Below are 23,549 nucleotides of genomic sequence, written 5' to 3'. Positions count from 1 at the left end.
TCGCTTTGGATGAAAGCGTCTGCTAAATGGCATATATATACTTGACAATGACTTCACCTTGACTGGAATGAGCATGTTGCACCAGAAATAAACAACAACACAGGATACATGTCATTAAAGGTGAAAAAAGCGATTTAACACATTTTTCAATCGATCTAAACTCCCAGCCTTACAGCTGGCCAAGGCGAAATGAAAATGTATTGCAACCTTTTTAATGAATCAATAAATAGATATAGAAAAACAAAGACAGTTGTTTACTACGCCTGAAGACCGTGCAAGTCAGGCAATCGATGGCGAACTCTATCAACTAACTCCCCCGTACAAGCACAATTTCTGAAGACAGGAGGTCATCATAGAATTCATGGCACAAGAATAGCAGGTGCGTAGGTATTCACAAAATGGCTGACCTTAAATTGTACTTTTTTCTCCCTCTCCCTTGCCAAAGAGGCCCTCTTATTGTCTGCTCTCATTGCAGGTTTAACCAGTCAATGAGAAAGAGTTCTGGAGGCATGTAGACAAACTGTTTTGATGTAATACAGTTCTGCTGTAGCAAAGCAATAAGTATGGCATGTATGAATTTCTCCTTCCTTATGAAGGAGGCTGAAGGAGGCTTATTCTCTCCTTGAAGCTTGTGTCAGGAAGTCCATTATTTGACGAACTGGAAAGGTGTAGCATTTGGCCAAAGGGTTTTCACGCTAAACCCACCCATCACCATCATTTATGAAAGGAGGCTGATTGGACAGGTTATGGTTAAGACTGATATTGTAAAGTAAAACCATGGTGAAACAGAGCATATCAGTTTAGATTCCAGGCTGGTGAATCTTCAAATTCAATCACAAACAAGTAACACCCTTTCTCCTCTTCTCTTCTTTCATTTTTGCATTTACATTTGAGTCATTTAGCAGACACTCTTATCCAAAGTGATTTACAGTTTCATCTTAAGATAGCTGGGTGAGACAACCACATATTACAGTCATAGTAAGTACATTTTTCCTCAATTAAGAACATGCCGGTGCTAGTATGAAACGACAAGTGCGATAATTTTTTTCTCCTCCTCCCATCCCCATTAAATACACCCACCCTGTCTACCTCCTCCGGTAGATCAGGAGAGCTGCTCCAAGGCTGAGGCTGGGAGATAAAGTCATCTAATAATAGTACTCATTTGCACTTCTCCGTCCCTTGTCAGATCTCTCGGACTCCCCACTCTCTGTGTGAATACATTTTACTGTATAGAGAAGCCCATTTTGCACTGGAAAGTCACTCTCCCTCAGAAAAAAATGTTTTTTGTTCCTCTCCATATTTTTTACTACTACTAATAATTATAATAGTACATTTAATTTGTATAGCGCTTTTCATTACAGAGTTATCTCAAAGCTAAATAAAAGGTATACATAAAAACAACATACATTTAAATCAAGGCAGATAAAATAGCAATAGTGTAGCAATAGTGTTAAATACATTTTAGATTGGGGCTAGGACGATGAAAAATATATTTTGTGGAAGAAGGTTTTAAGGCCCGTTTTAAAAGTTCTGAGTGTTGGAACAGCACTCAGATGGTCAGGGAAAGTATAATATAGGCAAGGGGCAAGGGAGCAGAAGGCTGTGTCCAGCATACTTCGGAGACATGTCTTGCGGACTTGAAGCAGTAGGGAGTAGCTGGAGAGGAGAGTGCGAGTGCGAGATAGCTCGTGATTGAGATGAGGTTGCTGATGTGGGTGGGGCTCAATCCATTCAAGTCTTTAAATACAAGCATGAGAATTTTGAAGTCAATGCTTTAGTGATATGATCTGACTTCTTGTCATCCAAGAGAAGATGAAGGCATGGATGAGTTTCTCTGCATCTAGCGGGGAGAGTGATGGTATGAACCGGGCAAAGTTTTAAAGTGGAAAAATTATGTTTCACATATTGATTTTATGTGGGCATCGAAGGACTTCAAAGGACAGGATCACACTTGACACCTACGTTGAAGATGACAGAGGACAGGGGGATGGCCTGGCCGTTGATTGTAGGGCAGATGTTTCCAGCACTAGTGACCTATTTGGGTGTCCCAATAAGCACAGCCTCGGTCTTGATGCCCTGATGTCCTCTAGGCAGCTGCTGAGTTTCGCTAGGGCAAAGATTGTTTCTAGTTTGGTGTTAATGTAGACCTGGGTATCGTCAGCATAGCAGTGGAAGTTGATGTCATAATATCTGAGGATTTGTCTGAGAGGGAGTATGTAAATTAAAAACAGGCTAGGCCCCAGCGCTGACCTCTGTGGGACACCACATGTGACAGCAGACTCCTTTGATCTGGACTCTACAATAGTAATGTATTGCTTCCTAATGGAGAGGTAGGAGGAGAACCAGTTCAGAGCTATTCCAGAGACAGCGGTGTGCTCTCTGAGATACCACAGGAGGATACTGTGGTCTATGGTGTAAAAAGCAGCACTGAGATCTAAGAGGAGGAGGATGCTAGGAGAACCAGAATCAACAGCCATCAATCAGTAGGTCATTGGTAACTTTAACCAGAGCTGTTTCGGGTGCTGTGCAAGGGCCAGAAGCCATACTGGAAAACCTTGTACAACTGGTTAGATGATAGATGTGATTGAAGCTGGTTTGCAACCACTTTCTCAAGTGGTTTTGATAGGAAGGGGAGGTTGGAGATGGACCTGTAGATGGATAGGATGCCCTGGTCAAGGTTGGGTTTATTCAGTAAGGGGGTGACTGGAGCTGTTTTGAAAATCGATGGTACCTCTCCCATCAGCAGGGAATTGTTGATCAGTTTGGTGCCAAACATAAGCAGGCTGGATTAGCAGGTTTTTAGTAGGGATGTAGGTATAGGGTCAAGGGAGCAAGTGGGGGCCTTTATTTTAGAGATGATTGACTCCCCAACAGCAGATGTGACTTCTGTAAAGTTGCTGAAGGGAGGGGCAGTCTTAGTTGGGGTTTCAGGAGGTGGGGTGCAGGCCATCTTAGAGGCTTTGATGTTTGTTCTGATGGTGTCAATCTTTGTCTTGACAAAATTTGAGTAGCCATTGCACTGCTCAAATGAGGCTGCGATAGAGCATGCGTTTGCAAGGTTGATAAGGCAGTTGATGACAGAGAACAGGGTTCTGGGGTTACCTTTGTTATTGTCAATCATGGCAGAGTAGAAAGCTGATCGTGCTGCTTTTAAGTAGAACCTGGTAGTCTTTATAGGCCAATCGGTGGACAGTGAGGCCCTCCTTCCTCCAAAGTCGCTGGGGGCGATGAGTCTTCATTCTGCGCAGTGAACCAAGGAGATGACCTCTGGGGCAAGGATGTTCAGCGTATTACTCAGAGTGCTGTTATACAGATTGACCATGTCATCGAGGACCAGTTCACAGTAGTCAGATGTGTTCCTGAAAGAGGGATGGGTTGAGTTTCTTCAGGTTGCGGAATTTAAAGGTCCTCTTTGGGCAGTGGAGAGGAGTTGGAGCGGTCAGAGGCAGTGTCACAACCTTGTGGTCAGAGAAGCGTAGCTCAATGACACCCAAGTCAGAGGCAGGGACATCGCCAGTGATAATGAGGTCAGAGGATTTTGGCTGGAACATTTACATGTTGCACAAGGTTTAGACGGACGGGGAAATAGACAGTTCTGTTGTTTTAGAGTGTACAACATTCTGCAGGAATGCAGTTGCAAGAATAGCAGCCATTTTAGGAATGCAATGGTAACTGTAATTGGTAGCTGTGGTGGACAAATAAAACTGATGATGATACTACTTCTGCTAAAAAGCATTACAAACTACAATAATTACTTGAACAAAAAATAATTGTTACTTCAAAAGAAGGCAGGTATTATTTCCTCCTCCCTTTATTTTACTTCTATTGATGCCTGTTTTGCTTCTGTAAACAGTGACACAGAATTCAGGCCCCTTGGTTTTGTTGAGTGAAATGCTGCTGCAGTTGAACCGAATTCATTTGTTGTTGTTGTTATTCTCATAGTCAGCAGTTCTGGAATTAGCAAGAGCTCCTTGAGTTGGGAGTTGGGAGTTGGGAGTCTATCATCGTCACCATGTGTCAGTCAAAGGTCACACATTTCAAGGGTTTCCTTTCACAGGCGCAGGGGAAGAAATAGAACTAACGCACAGGACAGCAAACTGGAATATGACTTAATTTTCTCTAGCCCTTAATCTAACCCTTCCTCTGTCCTCTGCTGTCCACCCCTTTCCCTCCAACCCTTCTACATTTCTTAGTCTCTTTCTTTGCCTTTTAGCAATAAAAAACAACCAGTTTTTCATCATGCCGGGAATCTCACCCTAAAAAAACAAATTAGTATCATCATGAATAATTGCTCATCTCCATTTTACTGTGAACTCAAATCTATTATAATGCCTATGCCCTTCGCCGTCCCCCGCCACGGCGCCGTTAAAGTGTGCCTTCTGATAGGCCAGTGATATATGTCAGTGTTTTATTGGAGTGATTGACTGGTTTTCCCTTGGCTTTGCTGTAGGTCCTCCCACTATCTCCAGCACCCAGACCCAGCAAGCCCTCTATGGGGAGAAGGGGCAGATCAAGTGTTTCATCCGCAGCACTCCTCCTCCCGACCGCATTGTGAGTCACTCATCCCTCCTTCTTTCTAAAAACATTTATTTTAAAGACTGATTTCCTGAAGTTGTATACTCTTGCGAAATATAGTGCCTTCAAGAAAGTATTCACACTCCTTGAATTTCTACATATTTTGTTGTGTCAAAGAGTGGGATTCAAATGGATTTGTCTTTTTTAATGGAATTACTGGAAAATTAAACACTAGTATACAGTATCTTGATTAGATAAGTATTCAACCTGAGTCAATACCTTAGAATCACCATTGGCAGAAATGACAGCTGTGAGTATCTGGGTAAGAGCTTTGCACACCTGGATTATAAAATATTTGCCCATTATTGTTTCAAAAAATCTTCAAGCTCTGTCAAGTTGGTTGTTGATCATTGCTACACACAATTTTCAAGTCTTGCCGTAGATTTTCAAGCCAATTTATGTCAAACTGTAAATTAGGCCAATCAGGAACATTCAATGTCATCTGGGAAGCAACTCCAGTGTATATTTGGACTTGAGGTTTAGGTAATTGTCCTGCTGAAGGGGAATTTGTCTCCCAGTATCTGTTGGAAAGCAAACTGAACCATGATGCAGCCACCATCATGCTTGAAAATATGAAGAAGAATGGTATTCAGTGATGTGTTGTCTTGGATTTGCACCATACACAACCTTTTGTTTTCAGCACATAATTTATTTCTTTGCCACATTTTCTGTACTATTACATTAGTACCTTATTGCAAACAGGATGCAATGTTTTGGAATATTTTTATTCTGTACAGGCTTCCTTCTTACCCCACTCTGTAATTTACAGTATGTTACAATTGTGGCGTAACTACAATGTTTTTGATCCATCCACAGTGAGCGCCTATCACAACCATTAAACTCTGTAAATGTTTTACATTCACCATTGGACTTATGGTAAAATCGCTGGGCTAAACCATCCAAACTGTAATTAATTACTGCACCATGCTTAAAGGGATTTTCAATATCAGTTTTGCTTCGTTTTTTTTTTTACCAATAGGTAGATCTTTGTGAACCATTGGAAAACCTCCCTGGTCTTTGTACTTGAATCCGTGCTTGAAATGTGTGGGGTACAGAGATGGGGTAGTCATTTAAAAATATTTTTAAACATTATTATTACACACAGAGTGAGTCCATTCAACTTATTGTGTGACCTGTTAAGCACATTTTTACTCCTGAACTTATTTAGGCCATAACAAAAGGGTCGAATACCTCTTCACTCTAAAGATTTCCGCTTTGCATTTTGTATTCATTTATAAACAATTCTAAAAACATAATTCCACTTTGACATAATGGGGTATCATTTGTAGATCAGTGACACAAAATATAAATGTCATCCATTTTAAATTCAGGCTGTACCACAACAAAATGTGGAAAAAGTCAAGGGGTGTGAATACTTTCTGAAGGCACTGTAAGTTAAAAAGTAGTTTAACTTTGAAATATAAGCTACAAAGACAAAACTAATTGGCTACAGTGCATGGTGTGTAATGCATTTTGACATCAGTATCTTCTTAAAGGGATCGTCCAAATTACACATTTACTTATTGGCTTCCTTGGCATTCCACAGTATGGATTGTCCTCTTACCTCGTAGACTGCTTACAGAGTAAGGAAACCAATATGGCATTTTGTAATTTGGGATAGCTATCCCTTTAAGGCAGTGCAAACCAAGTGAATGAGGGAGATGGGAAAGTAGGTCATGTGAGGACAACCCTGAGAAATTTGCGTAGACTAATCAAGAATATCCTAATGAATATCCTATCCTAAGGTAAACAAGAGGGCATAGTGGTCCACAGAGAAAGAACTCATAGATATGTATGCCAGCAATGGAATACATCAAGGGAAGTGAAGGCAAGTGAATTGACAATTAGAAGTCAGTCATCCTCATTTAGATAACAGCAGAATACCAAGCCGTTCCACAGCGGAAATGGGGGAATTCATCCCAACCCTGACCTATACTAATACGTTTCCTGTTCTGAGTGAAAGTTCAATCTAAATATGCTCTCTATGCCATGTGGCTCTATGTCACCATGTCACAACAGAAGAGGTTTAATGGCCCCAATTGAAGAAATCAGAGGAGTGATTGGTATGATTCTGACTGCGTCCCAAATGGCAACCTATTCCCTATGCAGTGCACTGCTTTAGACCAGGGCCCATTGTCACAACTAGAGAAATATATAGACTTTAAAAAATGCTGGGTCAATAATGACCCAATTCTGTAACCCAGTGCTGGATCACTATAGTACATACCCAGTACTGGGTTATTTTGATTTACTTTCTTTGTCCCAACAGTGGTAATTATTTTTACTATTTTGCTGGGTTATTGTTATTCATGTCTTTTTGACCGAGTAGTGGATTATTTCTTAATCTATTGCTGGGTTATCACCGAGCAGTGGGTCATTTCTTAGTTTCTTGCTGCGTAATTTTTTAAAACCTCTATTACAGAATCTGCAAATTTTCTAAAAATACAAACCAAAACAATGTTAAAACACAGTCAATGAAATTGTTGAAGTGACATATGGCTATTCATTTCAGCTTCAAAATGAATCCAATGCAAAAGATAAACAATAAATAAAGAACACACAAATAAACAAAAACTTTGAAAATCACAGCAGCCCAACCAGTTAAAGCTGAGGAATGGGGCTGAAGAAGAGTAACCACTTTACCCTCTACACACCCAAACCCTAACAGCAGTGGTGTAGTAGAGGGTATATGCCGTATCAATTATTAAGGCATATGGAACAGATCAGAATGTTTAGTTTAAAATGTTGATAAACTTTTATTTAGTCACATTCTAGGTGCAGCAATATGCACACGGCAGAAGGCCTAGGCACGAATGTTTCAAAATGCAATTAGCGTTTTTCTAAAATGCGCACCGCACATGCAAGCAGTTTCATGGACAGAGACGAACATGTCTTTTAGAAATGTAAAAAAGAGGGGAGATCTAAAGATGCATCCAAGAATACAACAACAATTATGTGACTAGGATAATGCGTTTGGCTCCTAGACAATGAATGAAAACCAGTGGAACAGGAAAATGCACATGAAAAAGTCTTTATAAAATAATTTCCTCCACGTTTCTATCGTCGGATTTTGGCTACTTTGAAGCAAGGTATGATAAGACATGCCTCATAATATGATGTAAAACTTCTAGGTTTCATACAATTAAGGAACAGGAAACATACAGTGATGCTAATGATAGGCCTAACCGTCTTCTGCTTTTCCAAAATCCTTTTCAATTAAATGTTAACTAGCTACAAATGAGCTTATGTCTACCTGGCAGAATGATAGGATTATTTGCATTATACTATTTGTTTTGCAAACTCCATCTCATACGCTGCAGAAACACAGCTAACTTAATTAACAACAATGCCAGGTGCCTGCACACTTTAATTAAAGGTTAACTCCACTAAAAAATCTGTACTTCTTAGATTTCTCCTTTTCCTCAAATGTGGTATCCTGATGTGTTTTAAGCATTGTTATGAACTTAGAAGATCCAATTTAGTTGTTTTTCTATGAAAAGAGATACTTTTTTAAAAAATCATCAGAAACCTGTGAATTTCTGATTCAGTTGACAGCCTCATTTATAGGTTCGAAGGGCAGGCCGTTTGGAAACATTGAGGCAAAATTTGAGAATAGGCACCACTACCTTCCATGTAACAATATTTAACATGATTTTATGTAAAACAACTACAATGAAACAATGTATTCTGAGCTAGAGCCTACCCATTCCTGATGGTGAATGCCAGGGAGTAGAAGTGATTGTCCTCAAGAGTCAGAACAAAGGGTTCGGATGTCATGTTCTTTTTGTCGCCTGGCAGAATATTCAGCCATATTGGTTCCAACCTGAGGATTAGAGAATATGACTCTAAAACAATAATCAAGACACACATGGCACTAAGTCGGCTAGCTAGCTAGCTACTTGACATAAAACGATACACCACACAATAGGCCTACAGAAGAAAGTCTTTTGACCATGTACACAGATGATCTTCCTATGCTATCTATGCTACCTTTCTACCTATGCTTTATTTTTATATATTTTTTTGTGTTTTTAAGTTCAAATTTGATCTGATAATTATTTTTGATAGATCTAAAAGATGATGATTATTTTTTTGCACCAAATCCCTGTATCTCTGTGCTTTTTGCCATTTGGTTTTTGGTAACTTCGAATGTAGACTGTATGCATCCGAAAAAAACGGTGCATCAGACTTGGGCAGTGCCTATATTCAAATGGTAAGGAAATCACTACAGTCCTCATGATGAAATCCCTGAGCGGTTTCCTTTCTCTCCAGCAACTGAGTTTGTAGTGACTGGGTGTATTGATACACCATCCAAGGTGTAATTAATAACTTCACCATACTCAAAGCGATAGTCAATGTCTGCTTTTTTTTTTACCCGTTTACCAATTGGTACAGATATTTGCGAGGCATTGGAAAACCTCCCTGGTCTTTGTGGTTGAATCTATGTTTGAAATGTACTGCTTGACTGAAGGACCTCACATATAGTTGCATGTGTGGGGTACAGAGATGAGGTAGTCAATCAAAAATCATGCTAAACAATAAACACAGAGTCCATGCAACTTAGTAGGTGACTTGTTAAGCACATGTTTACTCTTTACTATTTCGGCTTGTCATAACAAAGGGGTTGAATACTTATTGACTCAAGACATTTCAGCTTTTAATTTTTCATTGATAAAAAATTTAAAATTACAAACTTTGACATTATTGGGTATTATGTTTAGGCCAGTGACACAAAATCTCAATTTAATCCATTTGAAATTCAGACTGCAACACAACAAAATGTGGGAAAGTATGAGGTGTGAATACTTTGGAAGGCACTGTATTTCTAAATTGTATCTTCTTAAATTCTGATTTTAAATATAATGCTATCCTTAACCCTAACCTTAACCACACTGCTAACCTTATGCCTAACCCTAGGCTTAAATTTAAAAAAAATGTAGTATAGACAATTTTGACTTTGTGGCTATGGTAACTAGAGACAAGCGTTAGAAAATGTTAGCTAAGTAGCTATCTAGCTAAAGCTCGACCTAGCATGCATGGGGTTGCTAGCTAACATAATTATGATAGCTAGGTCTATTTGACCTGAATGGATAATTAGTAACCTTACTCACAGTTTTACATCAGCCACAACTCCTTAGCCATTTGTCAGACGAAAAGTAATTCCACTCAGCATCAGCTGCGCTGGTAGACTTGCTACAGTTGCAACATCCTATAATTCACAAGCTTAAAAAAATATCTTTGATCTTCTGGATTTGGTGGGAGAATTAACCCACTCCCTGGGTCATATCTCAATAACTGAACATCAATAAACCAGCATCAACAACCCAACCTTGCTCTTTTTAACAACCCAACTTAGTGAAACCAGTAAATGGGTCATCCAAACAACCCAGCATTTTTTAAAGTGTAGGGTGCCATTAGGACATAACCCATGACTTTGTATTGCAGATAGAAGTGGACAGTCATTAAACCCAACCCAAAGGCTCATTACACTTTTTATCTTTAATAGGTTTTGTTGGTTGGTTTCTGTCAGGTGACGGTGTGTTGTGAATGTGCGATTGTGGGTGCGTGCCTCGATGCCTGTGTGTGTGTGTGTGTGGTGCGTTTGCATATGGCTGTGTTACGGTGTGCTTGTGTCCCCATCTGTAACGTATAATTCTCACAGTTTTTTCTGCCAAAGGCCTGGTCGTGGAAGGAGACAGTCTTGGAGTCAGGGACGTCTGGCCGATACACCGTGGAGACGGTGAGCACCGAGGAGGGGGTGATCTCCACCCTCACCATGAGTAACATCGTCCCTGCTGACTTCCAGACCATCTACAACTGCACTGCCTGGAACAGCTTTGGGTCCGACACAGAGATCATTACACTGAAGGAACAAGGTACACCAACTCCCTCTGTACCACTTCAATCAATTCCTCATTCAATCAATGGCAGATGTGTATAAAGATGCCAGCTTTCATGCACTTACCATAAATGCCTTGTTTGCTAAGTTTGCCATGTTATAGCTTTCTCTCTGTTGTTCTAAAGTGTAACCACACTGTGTGTTTTCTCAGAATATTTACGCAGTTGTCATGAGCCAAAGACATGACACAGTGGACACGTGTGTTTTTGTATCAAGTGGTGTGTTCTTTGTTGGTCCATGTATGTGGCTGAGAGAGTATGGGTTTGAGACAGAGATTTGGGATTTGGGATCTGAGAGAAAGTGGGTAAATTAAAGCGAGAGACAGAGAGAAGAAGAAAGTTTGTGTGTTTTGTGGAAGTGCGGTTATGCCTAGGAGAGTAAGGATATTGCCGTGATCACTTCAAGCATGAGGGCAATGACTTCGTGATAAGCCTTTTACTTGGGTAAATGTCAACAATTTCAATCTGTGAAATTCTGCAACGGCATCCAATTTGTAATCTAATTTACGACACCTCAATTGGTTAAAGCTTCAATTATGATTTATTTGAAATATTTATTCTAAATGAGATGATGTTCTCTCATTTATTTCCCCCTTTTTATTAGGTCTCTTCCTTCTAAAGTACTAAACTATCTCTTTTCAAAGGGATCATGGAAATTCCAATTCTGTAACAATTCATTTCAATGGAGGATCTTACTAGAGACAACCTTGCTCTTTAAGTGAATTAATTAACTAGACCTCGACTAGCCACAGGCTTATACACTCATCTTTAAGACAACTCCGTTCAACCAATCAACCCCTGAAGCCTATGATCTTATTCACAACATTGAGAACATCACTTGTTATAAAGTGGTAAACCTCTCAGCCATTTGAAGTAAATGTGCATAATGGGTGTCAAGTGTCAGTGCTGTAAATGGTACTGTAAAAGGTTTTCAAAGTTTGCCATTCGCGAGTTCCATTCGCCTTTGCATTAGGAACACCTTCCTAATATTGAGTTGCACTGCCTTTTGTCCTCAGAACAGCCTCAATTCGTCGGGGCATGGACTACAAACTATTGAAAAGCGTTCCTTAGGGATACTAGCCCAAGTTGACTCCAGTGCTTCCCGCAGTTGTGTCAAGTTGGCTGGATGTCCTTTGGGTGGTGGACCATTCTTAATACACAAGGGAAACTGTTGAGAGTAAAAAACCCAGCAACACTGCAGTTCTTGACACACTGAAACCGATGCGCATGGCACCCATTACCATATCCTGTTCAAAGGCACTTCAATCTTTTGTCTTGACCAATCACGTTCTAAACGGCACACATACACAATCCATGTCTCAATTGTCTTAAGGCTTAAAAATCATTCTTTATTAACCTGTCTCTCCTTCATCTACACTGATTGACGTGGATTTAACAGGTGACACCAATAAGTGATCATAGCTTTCACCTGGATTCACCTGGTCAGTTTATGTCAGTGGTTCCCAACTCCGGTCTTCATATACCCCACCAGTACACCTTTTGATTGTAGCCCTGAACAAGTGCACCCGATTAAACTTGTCAACTAACCATCAGGCCATCAATAAGTTAATCATCAGGTATGTTTGTCCGGGGCTACAACAAGAATGTGTACTGTTGGGTGTACTCAAGAACTCGATTTGGGAACTATTGGTATTTGACATGGAAAGAGTAGTTTCTAACGTTTTGTACACTCAGTGTATATGACATGATGTAAGACTACTGTGGTTCAAAACAATGTGTCCCTTGATTTTTTTTCTTGCATTAACTGTATGACTGAACCACCCTGTACGGTGTCCATATCAGCCTCAGTCTCATCAGAACTTCTAACATTGACCCCGTACCAATGTCTTTCCTCCATGTTTTCTCAGAGTCCCTCCGATTGGCTGTAATCATAGGAGTGGCTGTGGGGGCCTTCCTTGCCCTCATTGTTCTCATGGGCACATTGGGTGCCTTCTGCTGTGCTCGCTTCCAGAGAAGTAAGTGCATTTTGAAACCCTATGTTTTCTGGGACAGCCAAACAGTTCATTAAAACACCCTTGGTTTCACAGTAAAAGGGTTCAGTTGACGCTCTTAGTTTCACAGTCAAACATTTTTTTTATATGCACATCAATATGTTATGTAGTTCTTAATATGAGTCCCATTGGAATGTTAAGCTTCATGGTTTTAGGATATCAACTCAAGAAATCCTTTGAGATGGGACATAAAGCTGAAACTATGGTACTTCTATTTCCCTCCCTTTTTTATCAAATCTATTGCAAAGTGCACATTTATGGACCTAAAAAGCTGATAGTTAATCTGCAGCCAGACTCTGACATAATACTTATTGCTTGAAGCCGTCTGGTGCCCAAAAGCAATATCCTTATCGGATTTAAAGCCCATCCTATACAGTGGGGTGTCCAAGATACAGCACACAGATATCTGATCAATGTAGACTGTTGTTGTTGCTGTTGTTTACAACAGAAGACATTCAGTGTAGAGATACAGCCCACAGATATCCGGTCAATGTTATCTGCTGCTAACCATGTTGTTGTTGTTTACCCCAGAAGATGTTCACCTCGTCATGTCCTCCCTACCCGTCTCCATTGCCTCTTGCCAGAGAGACCATGCAGGCAAAATGAAAACCGAGAGTAAGTCACCTTTGTATATAGGTCCCTCCAGGATACTGTAATTTCCCTGCATATTATGCGAGGGCTTGCTAATTTGACCAATCACGGCATCTTTTCCTCCTAAATCAGTAAAATCAGTGCAATATTATCACATAAAGTTGACCCATCACTGCAGTACAAATAGAAGACTGGCAATTTCAACCAATCACTGCACATTTTCCGCATATGGTTCAATCAAGCCACTAGTCAACAAACGTTTTCCTTCTACAGCACATTTTCGCAACAAATTTGACAATCATTGCATATTGCCATGCAAAATGACAGAACTAAAATGTCCGTAAACATCACACAAAACCCCAGCTTAATTCTGGAGGGACTGGTATATATGATTGTATATGATTTTACAATGTCAGTGGCTGTCGATAAAGCAATTAGGTTTATTTCACTAGTACCATGCATACATACTACATACATAAATATCCATGTGATTAATGTCCATGAACGACAGCAATCACTGCTGTCTGTTTACAGAATAAGAAGCCTGCCAACATAAGGATAGGATTGTACAGTATATGATAATCACCAATTTCAGTGACACTCTAGTAAACAGTCAGTGCCCTATATAAGGTATATAACACATAAATAAGCAGCACAACACCTTTATAATTTTACATAAATGCTTCAAGCTCCCATCAAGATATCTGAGCAGCTTTTGAGGCCGCACAGATGTAGTATGATCTACTGCCAGTTGACTTATGTCAGTGGTGCCCATCAGTTTCCCTGTCTCTCTCCAGATCTCAAAGGAGTGGTTTCGGCAAAAAACGACATCCGGGTGGAGATTGTTCACAAGGATCACAACGCAGCTCGGGAAACAGAGGACCATACAGCCATCAAGCAGATAATGGTAAATTGAACACTACACTACCTCATCTCTCCTCTCTGCACGTAATATGCGAGTTCATCGATACACACTGTATGTAGTACATCAGAATCAATTGAAAATGTTCTAATCGACAGTTCATTGAAGAGCTTTTTCCATTCTACAGTACATCTACAGGTATAGGATCTTAATTTGAGCCAATTCCCTATAAACAGCAGGGAAATAATCCTGCAGCAAGAGTAAATGTGAGTTATTATGTGGATTATAATTCATGGATATGTCTTGGGGGGGTTGCTACTTTTTTTTAGGGAAAATCGAATGGAAATTAAACTTTAGCAGCCTTTTTAAACCTCAAATACACTACACTTTTTAAACGTCTCGTGCAACAGGGTGGTCAAATTAAGATCATACATCTGTATCTATCTAACAGACTTTCTGCAAACACAGGAACCCAAAGACCTCAAATAGACAGGGAATTTTACTCAGGGATATAGTGTTAAAAAATAAAAGTGCGTAAACCCTGTCATCTCTCCAAGATGGACAACCATGCTTATTTAGTGTAAATAGGCACTTAAATGCTATTAACTAAATAAAAAGGTGCACAAACATTGTTGCATCCCTAATACTACATGCATATCAAACGGCCTGTGAGTGACATGTCTGCTCCCTTGGTGTCTCAGATTGAGCGTGCGGAGTTCCAGGCGCAGGAATCTGTGCTGAAGCAGCTGGAGGTCCTACAAGAGGAAGAGAAGGAGTTCCAGCACATTAAGGTGGGCACAGAAACAGGCATAAAGGATGCAGTGGTATAACATTAGTCCTAAAATGTACAGCGAATAAGGTGGGCACAGAGCCAGGTATACAGGGGGCAGTGATACAACATTAGTAGGAATGTCCTAAAATGTACACCATATTGTAGTTCAAGGAGTAGAATGTATTCTATTCAGTTAGTACTCCTATTCTGTTTGTTATTTTTCCACAAAGAATGACTCTTGGTATTTCTGCTCAGATTTAAGGTATGTTAGATATTTTCTGCCTCTGTCATCTCCCACCACTGGGGTGTTTCGTAAAATAAAGCTCTTTGGCCACACACCAGTGGTGTGTTTGGCATGGAGAGAAGGAAGCATATGCAGAAAAGTACCTCATACCTACTGTAAAATATGGTGGTGGATATTTGGTGTTATTGGGCTATTTTCCCTCCACTGGTCCTGGAGCCTTTGTTAAGGTCAACAGCATCATGCACTTTACCCAGTACCAGGATATTTTTTTGCCAAAAACCTGGCCACAAGTGGATCTTCCAGCAAGACAATAACCCTATGTACATGAAAACCCACAAATAAATGGTTAATTGACCACAAAATCAACATTTTGCAATGGCCATCTCAATGTCCGGGCTTGAGCCCCATTGAAAACCTGAGGTTTTGAATTGATTTAGGGCAGCCATAAGCACAGACAAGGATATCAATGAACTGGAAATAGTATGTATGGATGAATGCTCTCAGATCCCATCCAATGTGTTCTTCAATCTCAAAAAAACATTTTCGATAAAGGATCAGTGTCGTTATCCTCGCAAGGGGAGGGTGCTGGAGTATTGAAAACAGGGGATCCAATAATTGATTTTGTTCAACCAAATCTCTTTCTCCGAGCAATTGTACTGGTATAAAATAATATTATTCTAGTTTTTTAGCGGACATCACAGCTCAGTCTTTTTTGCTCATCTTTATCAAGGGATCAAAAAATGTTGGACCCCACTGTATATAACCAAATATGATATGTGGGAGGAAAGATTCATCCAAATGCATTAAGAGGTCACCATCATTATTGTGGATAAGGAGCAGGATTGTGGGGTATGTAGGCTGTTCAGTGGTCTGTAATTGCAGTAGGGTCTGTATTGCAGTAGTGTTAGTTCACATAAAACTAAAATCTACTCTTTTTTTGACTTATGGTATTGTCAGTTCATCCAAACATTTAATCCCATTGGCATTGCTCAAACTGTTTGAATGAAATGACAACAGACTAGGTCATCCGGAAATAGGCACGGATATGCAATATCATTTGGGATATTGGAAACTTCCACTTTCAAAGGCTTAATTTAAGCCTGTTCCATGACTCCTTTGAACCTTGACTCTGACTCTTATCTGTGAGGCTACCCCTTCTCTATCTCCCAGGTCAGATGTGTTATCTGCTGATATATTCTCATAAACCTTCCTCTTCCTCGGCTAATTCAATTCCCACCTTTAATATTCTGCTGCTTGGTGTACCGTCATGATCGTCGTAAGAACATTCGGACCAAAGCGCAGCGTGATATGGGTTCCACATACTATTTGAAGTGAAACGCACAAAACAATAAAGAACAAACGAAACGTGATGTCAATGAAGTGCTCACGGGAAACTACGCAAAAACAAGATCCCGCAAAACACAGTGGGGAAATGGCTGCCTAAATATAATCCCCAATCAGAGACAACGATAAACAGCTGCCTCTGATTGGGAACCATACCAGGCTAACTTAGAAATATAACAACCTAAATTACCCACCTTAGTCACACCCCGACCTAACCAACATAGAGAATACAAGTCTCTCTATGGTCAGGGTGTGACACATCCCTTTTATCTAGCCATCTAACTAAACACTAATAGTTATTTGCAATAGCCCCCAGCCACAAGTACAGTCAAAGATACAGAATCTGCTTGTTCTGACAGCAAAATTTGTATTTTTCCGCCTTTGGAATGTCGGCAGGCAAAGTTTATCTCCTTCCTCCAGGAATCGAACAATCAGTTAATTCCAAGAAAGGAAATGGAGTAACAGAGAGAATAAGAGATGGAAGGGGGAAAAAACGCTTTACACACACAGGCCGTGACTGAAAATAAACTGCTGTGGTAATTTTTCCACATACAGTATGCTGCTCCTACATGTGATATCATCAAGGCCATTTAATTGGCTGATAGCAGGATGTGTTTGTCTTCGTGGGAGGTGACTATTTCACACCCCAAAAGCAAGTAATCTATTTTTCGCGTTGGCACGCATCAGCCTGTTTCTTCGTTTTCCCATCATTCTTATGAATAGCAGTTCATTTGGATGTGACTGACCTTGGTCACAAAAAGGCAAGCATTTGAATACATGAGAAACAATGGGTGTTGCTGTGTCACAGCTTGAGACCACCTAGGATTAGGACATAAATACCTGTTGATGAAGCCTGACATAGAAGTCAAGTTTATACCCTGCTTATGCACTCCAGGGTGAAGTTTCCCCTAGGTACAGATCTAGGATCCCCTTACCCTTCCCCATTTCTTACCTTAACAATTAGTGTGGGAAATGTCAAACGGACCCTTTACCCTACTCTCTGTTGATGCTCTTTGTTTGGGGGATCAGCCTCACACAGAACACCAATAATGTAAGTGGTGCCTCAAAGTATTTATATTTCATCATTAAGTACATTTTTTCACAACCAAAACGACGCAGCATAACTCTTCCCGGTTCAAATGAAAGCCAATGACTGGCTCATCAAAGGAGGAATGGCAGAAATGAGATGTTTCTGTATGACTGTGCTGACGCAGATAAAGGGAACAGATGAGAAAAATGTATTTCAACTTTATTTAACTAGGAAGGTCAGTTAAGTCAGTTATTCACAATGACGACTTACCAAAAAGCAAAAGGCCATCTGCGGAGACGGGGGGCTGGGTTAAAACATTTTTTTTTAGGACAAAAAACTGTCCAGTTTGAGTGTTTTTTGCAGCTCGTTCCAGTCGCTAGTTGCAGCGAACTGAAAATTGGAACGACCCAGGGATGTGTGTGCTTTGAGGACCTTTAACAGAATGTGACTGGCAAAACGGGTGTTGTATGTGATAGCGGGAAGTGAGGCCTAAGAGGGTATTATAAATAAGCATCATCCAGTGGGTCTTGCGATGGGTAGAAATCAGTGGACGCTGGTGACTTGACAAATTAAGGAGGATGGGAGACCCACGGTATAGGCACAGAACGCACGGAGACCACAAAGTGTGCTTCAAAAATCACCAAAGATTAATTATTTTAACCTAAAGCATTTAATAAAGACATTTATAGTACAATATTATGGGGAAGGGGAATGAGAGGGCTACTTACAGTGTTGGAAAGGGATCGCAGCAGTGATTGAATGAGGGTGTATGGCATGAGTTGAGGTGTTCAGAGGACAGGACTTTACTGGTAAGACAAAAAACAATGACACAGGATAATACACAGTTAGACAACATAGCTAAGAATGAGTTAGTCTAAAGCAAGGAGTAAAATCTTTGATGTGTAGTAACGTATTGTGTAATAATGTGTAGTAATTGTGATTGATTCTACATACGGTGAGGAGAAAAAATGGATAGGGGTACTCACAGTGCTTGGAAGGGAAACATTCAATGTGCCTGTGGATGAGTGGGCACATGAAACGTATTGGCTTCAGTTAATTTATTGTATTTATTTATTTCACCTTTATTTAACCAGGTACGCAAGTTGAGAACAAGCTCTCCTTTACAACTGCGACCTGGCCAAGATAAAGCAAAGCAGTGCGACAAACACAACACAGAGTTACACATTGGATAAACTTCCAAGTACTTGTATGAGGTGACTAACTCAAGCTCTAAACCCTCAGAGGTAATAATCACACCGGGGGGGAGAAGGGCATTCCTCTTACCGAACCACATTTACCTTTTTTTTATTGAACCTTTATTTAACTAGGCACGTCAGTTAAGAAGACATTCTTATTTACAATAACCGGCCAAACCCCGGCCAAACCCGGACGACGCTGGGCCAATTGTGCGCCACCCCAGTCACTATAGTGACGTCTTTTGCACTGAGATGCAGTGCCTTACACCACTGCGCCATTCGGGAGCCCAAGGTTAACGTGACCTTTGCTTTGGAGGTGTTTCACAACAAGGTTAAGGGCAGAGAAAGCTTGTTGGACACTAAGAAAGCTTTGTCGTAGAGCATCGGGGCTAGTCGCATTAGAAGGGCTGGGAAATTAGGACATTTTGGATGGGCAAGGAGGCATGGATGAGTCAAATAGAAATCCTGACTTAATGAAGTAGGGATTAAAGAGCTCAGTTATGCTCTCCTTGTCAGTAAAAACAACATCAACATTAAAGGGAGGAGGGCAGCTGTGTGGAGGAGGGTTTATTCTCCAGGTCTTTTACCGGATTCCAGAACTTCTTGGGATTAGACTCACAGAGATCGAACTGCTCCTTTGGCCTTCTGGACAGCCTGCGTGCACTTATTTATCATTTGCCTGAACGAAAGCAAGTCAGCCTGAGTATGTCTATGCCAAGCTTTTTCCTAAATGAAATTCTTGGGGTGGAGTAACTCTGCCAGATCACGGTCGAACCAGGGGCTAAACCTGTTTTTAATTCTCATTTTCTTTACAGGGGTGTTTTAACAATATCAGTAAAAATATAAAAAGAATGTCCAAGTGTCTTCGACAGAGGGAATCAAGCTGATTCTATACCAATTTACTAGAGGCCAGGTCATGAGAAGGCTTGTTCATTAAAGTTTATCAAGCGTCTATGACAAATCAAAACAGGTCGTTTCACTGAGAAGCCATTACGAACACAGGCTGTAAAACAGTGATCACTAAGGTCGTTACAGAAAAACACTAAGACCTATCAGGATTATTTGTGAGAATAACATCAAGGAGAGTACACTTTTCTGCCTGTTTTAGATTGGTAATAATCTGAGAAAGAGTTTGGGAGTCCCGTTGCTTTAGGACTTGGTCAGGTGGTTTAAGCATGTCCCAGTTTAGGTCACATAGCATGAGAAATTCATACTTAGTGTAAGGGGCCAAGAGAGAGATTAGGGCAGGTAGGGTGCAGGCAGTCTGATGGTGGATGATAGTAACACACAGCAACAGTCAACAAAGAGCTATTTGAATGGTTAAAGCCAGCAAATTAAATTGTTTGGGGACATATTTGGTGGAGACAACAGAGCACTGAAGGTGTTCCTTGGTAAAGATTGACACTCCACCACCTTGGAAGATCTGTCTTGCCGAAAAAGGTTATAACCAGAAAGGTTAGTATCATTGTTCAAAACACTCTGTCTTAACCACGTCTCAGTAATGACCAACACATCTGGATTGTAGTTGTGAACCCACACTTTCAATTGATCAATTTTAGGTAATAAGATTCTCGCGTTAACGTGCAGAAAACCCAGCAGAGGACATGGAAAGCTCTGTAGTGTTGCTTTTCTATGACATTTGAATGTTCATCAGATGATAACAAGATCATATTGTACAGAAATGTCATCAGATAACATGAACACAAAGCCGATGAGAGGTGGTTAGAATAGGATCGGAGGCCAAGAGTCCGTGTAAACAATAGAGTCAGAGTTGAGAGTGTAGGAACAAACATTGTCTGTCCCACGTTTCAGTTTAAATCAGCAAGTTCATAGTCAACAAAGCATGCAGGAGACATGGTGCAAAAAGCATAAAATATTCTACACACAACACTGTTTGGTGTTGTTTAGTTTAGGTGACTTGCTCCAATTCCACACAATGCTTCTCTTGATCGAACACTAGACCTGAGCACCCAGTGGCCCTCGGCAATACTGGCAAGATGCATTTAATTCCTATCGCCATTGTGCCTAATGAAAAAATGTGTTTCGATAGGAACGGCTATCTGTGATTCAGACCTGAGATGTTCTTTGGCTAACAATGACCAGTTCGATCACGATAACAACTAACAAAATAGTAGTTGTACTGACATGCCTTACATTTGTATCCTATCCTTACACTAAATGAACACCTCCTTTTGTGTCTTTGTCCCCTCTCCTCCACAAGGATCCAACCAATGGCTATTACAGTGTCAATACCTTCAAGGAGCACCATGGCACCCCGACTATGTCAATGGCCGCCAACCAGACCAGCGGCGCTGAGGTCAGGAACCCTTTGGCTTCTTCTTCATCCACCATGGGAAAGCAGCGTGTGCCTACGGGAATGTCCTTCACAAACATCTACAACACGCTAGGTGCTGGGCCCAACCGTCTGTACGACTACAGCCAGCGCTTCGTGCTTGGCATGGGCAGCAGCTCTATCGAGTTGTGCGAGCGCGAGTTCCAGCGAGGCTCACTTAGTGACTCCAACTCCTTCATCGACACGCAGTGTGACAGCAGCGTGAGCAGCTACAGCAAGCAGGACGGCTACGTGCAGTTTGACAAGGACAGCAAGGCCTCGGCAGCCTCCTCATCTTCCCACTACTCGCAGTCGTCCTCACAGAACTCAGACCAGACTCGGCCGCTGCAGAAACGCATGCAGACCCATGTGTAATGGCAGAAGAAGCAATGGATGGGGGTGGGTTCGGACGGGTTGGGTCGAGGATAGCACCTTTGGACACTTTAAGGAACACTGCCTGACTGGTATACAGTGCTATTTTTTGTTTGGTTTGTACTCTGGTCCACCCGAGGGAGATGATGCAGTATTCCACCTTTGGGAGACGGTGGGCAACTGCGGTGTCCATATTAGGACAGCCTGAAGTCCTGCTGAGACTGAGGCTGTCGTAATATGGACATTGTACGTACAACTCTTTTTACATGTTATTGGATTACATGTGGTACACTCTATTCCCCTTGAAAAAAGCTTTTCAAACAAAAAAGATCATAACCTTGAGAGCTACAATTGGTGGAAAAAAAGATGACAATCAGAAGTCCACTTCCTAAATGAAAAATGCTCTGCTGTTGTCCTCTATTCTGTTTCAGCTAGTGGACTGCCTCAAAATGCACAGCTGTAGGTATTATTCACACGTCTGTGTGGATAAGTTCCAGATTGTTTAAAAGTTTATTTTCATTATGGAGGAAGACAAACTCTTGGGCCTATGTTCAGCTGCCCAGTTGGGGTTTGAAGCACAAAGGGGTATTGTTAAAAACCACCTGAGGAATTTCTTGTACGTGCAAAAAAAATATCCATAGATGGATAATGAAACCTCTGAGGAAATATGGTGTGAGCGGCAGGCAATGTACTAAAGACGAACACCTTGCCAATTGGCTGACCTGCAGGTCGAATAGCCCTACACCTGGACAACTTTAATTCTCAACGGATTATAGATTTTGTCCCTTTTGGTTATCTTGGTAAAATCTATATTTTGCTCCTTTATTTTGGATTTATGGTGATATTTTTGCCTTTTTGATGTATGCCTTGTGAAAGTTCATTACTGAGTCACAGATCATAGATAAATGCATGGAGAAGTGGACGTGTCATACTGTTGTACTACTTCACTTGAGCTGACTTTTCAATTGCTTTGTTCACTCACAAACCATCAGTTCCTGGAATCGTTTTTCTTCTTCTGAAAGGACAGTGTCATATTTACACATCAGAGAAAGGGTCAAGGACCTTATCATCTGTACTTTTCCATTCAATGTGAGACACTTGCAGCCTGATCTTATATGTGTGAGCAGATAGCTGTGGAGCCAAATACAATGTCATCTCTGCCGGAGCTGTTCTAATATTTGTGGCTTGCCATACTTAGCTGATATCGTGTTGTTTACACTGGAGCTCTGTAAATCCAGCATTTTTGTGTACTGTGATTTGACCACTAAATGACGGCGATGAAGATAAAGTACATTTTTTCTGTCTGTTGCCTCTGTGGTTACAATGACTTGGTGCCCACTGTTTTAAGTTTAGTCTCAAATGGTACTACTCAGTTTGAAGTGACAATTAGGTGGTTCTCTTCAAGAGTAAATACTGAAGGTGGTTAGCAAACAATATAATTAATATTTACTACAGTAGGACCTAAAGAATAGGAACTCGTTGAGAATGTAGGTCGTTTGGAACACAGAAATGTCTGTAGCTTTGAATTTCGCTTTATTGAAAAATAATGATTGCATATTTACATGTGTTCTACTTTTACATATCCCAGTTTGATATTGTCAGTTCGGTTGATCAATCAGTCTGTAACACTGGGGTTTCTGTCTGAGGTCCTACTGTAATAGGACTTCATTAAATAATTAATTAAATAATAATTGATCAATATAACAATATGATGAAGGTTGCGTGGGATCTTTTGGGATTTTAGGTTGAGAGTGCCAATATGAGCATCCTCACAGTGCAGCATTGTCTCATACAACAAAAAGTCAACAAATCATAATTCCTCTCTCAACTACGTTCAAAAGCAAACGACTCATTTGGGTAACAGTTTCCAATCATTAATAAGGCATTTGTTAATTATCTAATTGCAAAGCATTACACCAATATTAACCATCACCAGTATGTCATTTATAAACCAAATGACTTCCCAATGTGTTTTGATATTTTAATGCAGCCTCCAATGCCTGTTTAGTATTTACCAGCACCACCATTCATAATGACTGATTATCATAAGCCTTACAACAAAGAGATGGCTCTCCTAATATGGACAACATAGAGGTGACTTTTTATAATAACTATAAGCAGAGAAATGAAGGGTGTCTATGGTCTATTGTCATATTACAGAAAGATATTTTAGTGGACCTTGCAGTGAGCGTATTTGTATGGTGTCCATCATTCGTAGCTCAGTTGGTAGAGCATGGCGCTTGTAACGCCAGGGTAGTGGGTTCGATCCCCGGGACCACCCATACGTAGAATGTATGCACACATGACTGTAAGTCGCTTTG

The 23,549-nt window shown here is 40.7% G+C and overlaps 1 protein-coding gene across 1 annotated transcript in view; it reads left to right on the top strand.

The window, feature by feature from the left end:
* Positions 1–22,532, top strand: part of LOC118390918 (kin of IRRE-like protein 3) — a 264,822-nt gene extending 242,290 nt beyond the window's left edge. Inside the window, exons 10-16 of the mRNA XM_035781736.1 lie at positions 4,451–4,551; positions 10,253–10,451; positions 12,342–12,449; positions 13,017–13,100; positions 13,874–13,983; positions 14,640–14,729; positions 20,746–22,532. Of these exons, the coding sequence (XP_035637629.1) occupies positions 4,451–4,551; positions 10,253–10,451; positions 12,342–12,449; positions 13,017–13,100; positions 13,874–13,983; positions 14,640–14,729; positions 20,746–21,231 (1,178 nt within the window). The 3' untranslated portion in view covers positions 21,232–22,532. The remainder of the gene's footprint in view (positions 1–4,450; positions 4,552–10,252; positions 10,452–12,341; positions 12,450–13,016; positions 13,101–13,873; positions 13,984–14,639; positions 14,730–20,745) is intronic.
* The last annotated feature ends 1,017 nt before the right edge of the window (positions 22,533–23,549 follow it).

This window comes from Oncorhynchus keta, chromosome 12 (assembly GCF_023373465.1).
Source record: "Oncorhynchus keta strain PuntledgeMale-10-30-2019 chromosome 12, Oket_V2, whole genome shotgun sequence".
In the NCBI taxonomy this organism is placed as follows: Eukaryota; Metazoa; Chordata; class Actinopteri; order Salmoniformes; family Salmonidae; genus Oncorhynchus; species Oncorhynchus keta.
This window is presented reverse-complemented; position numbering and strand designations above follow the sequence as displayed.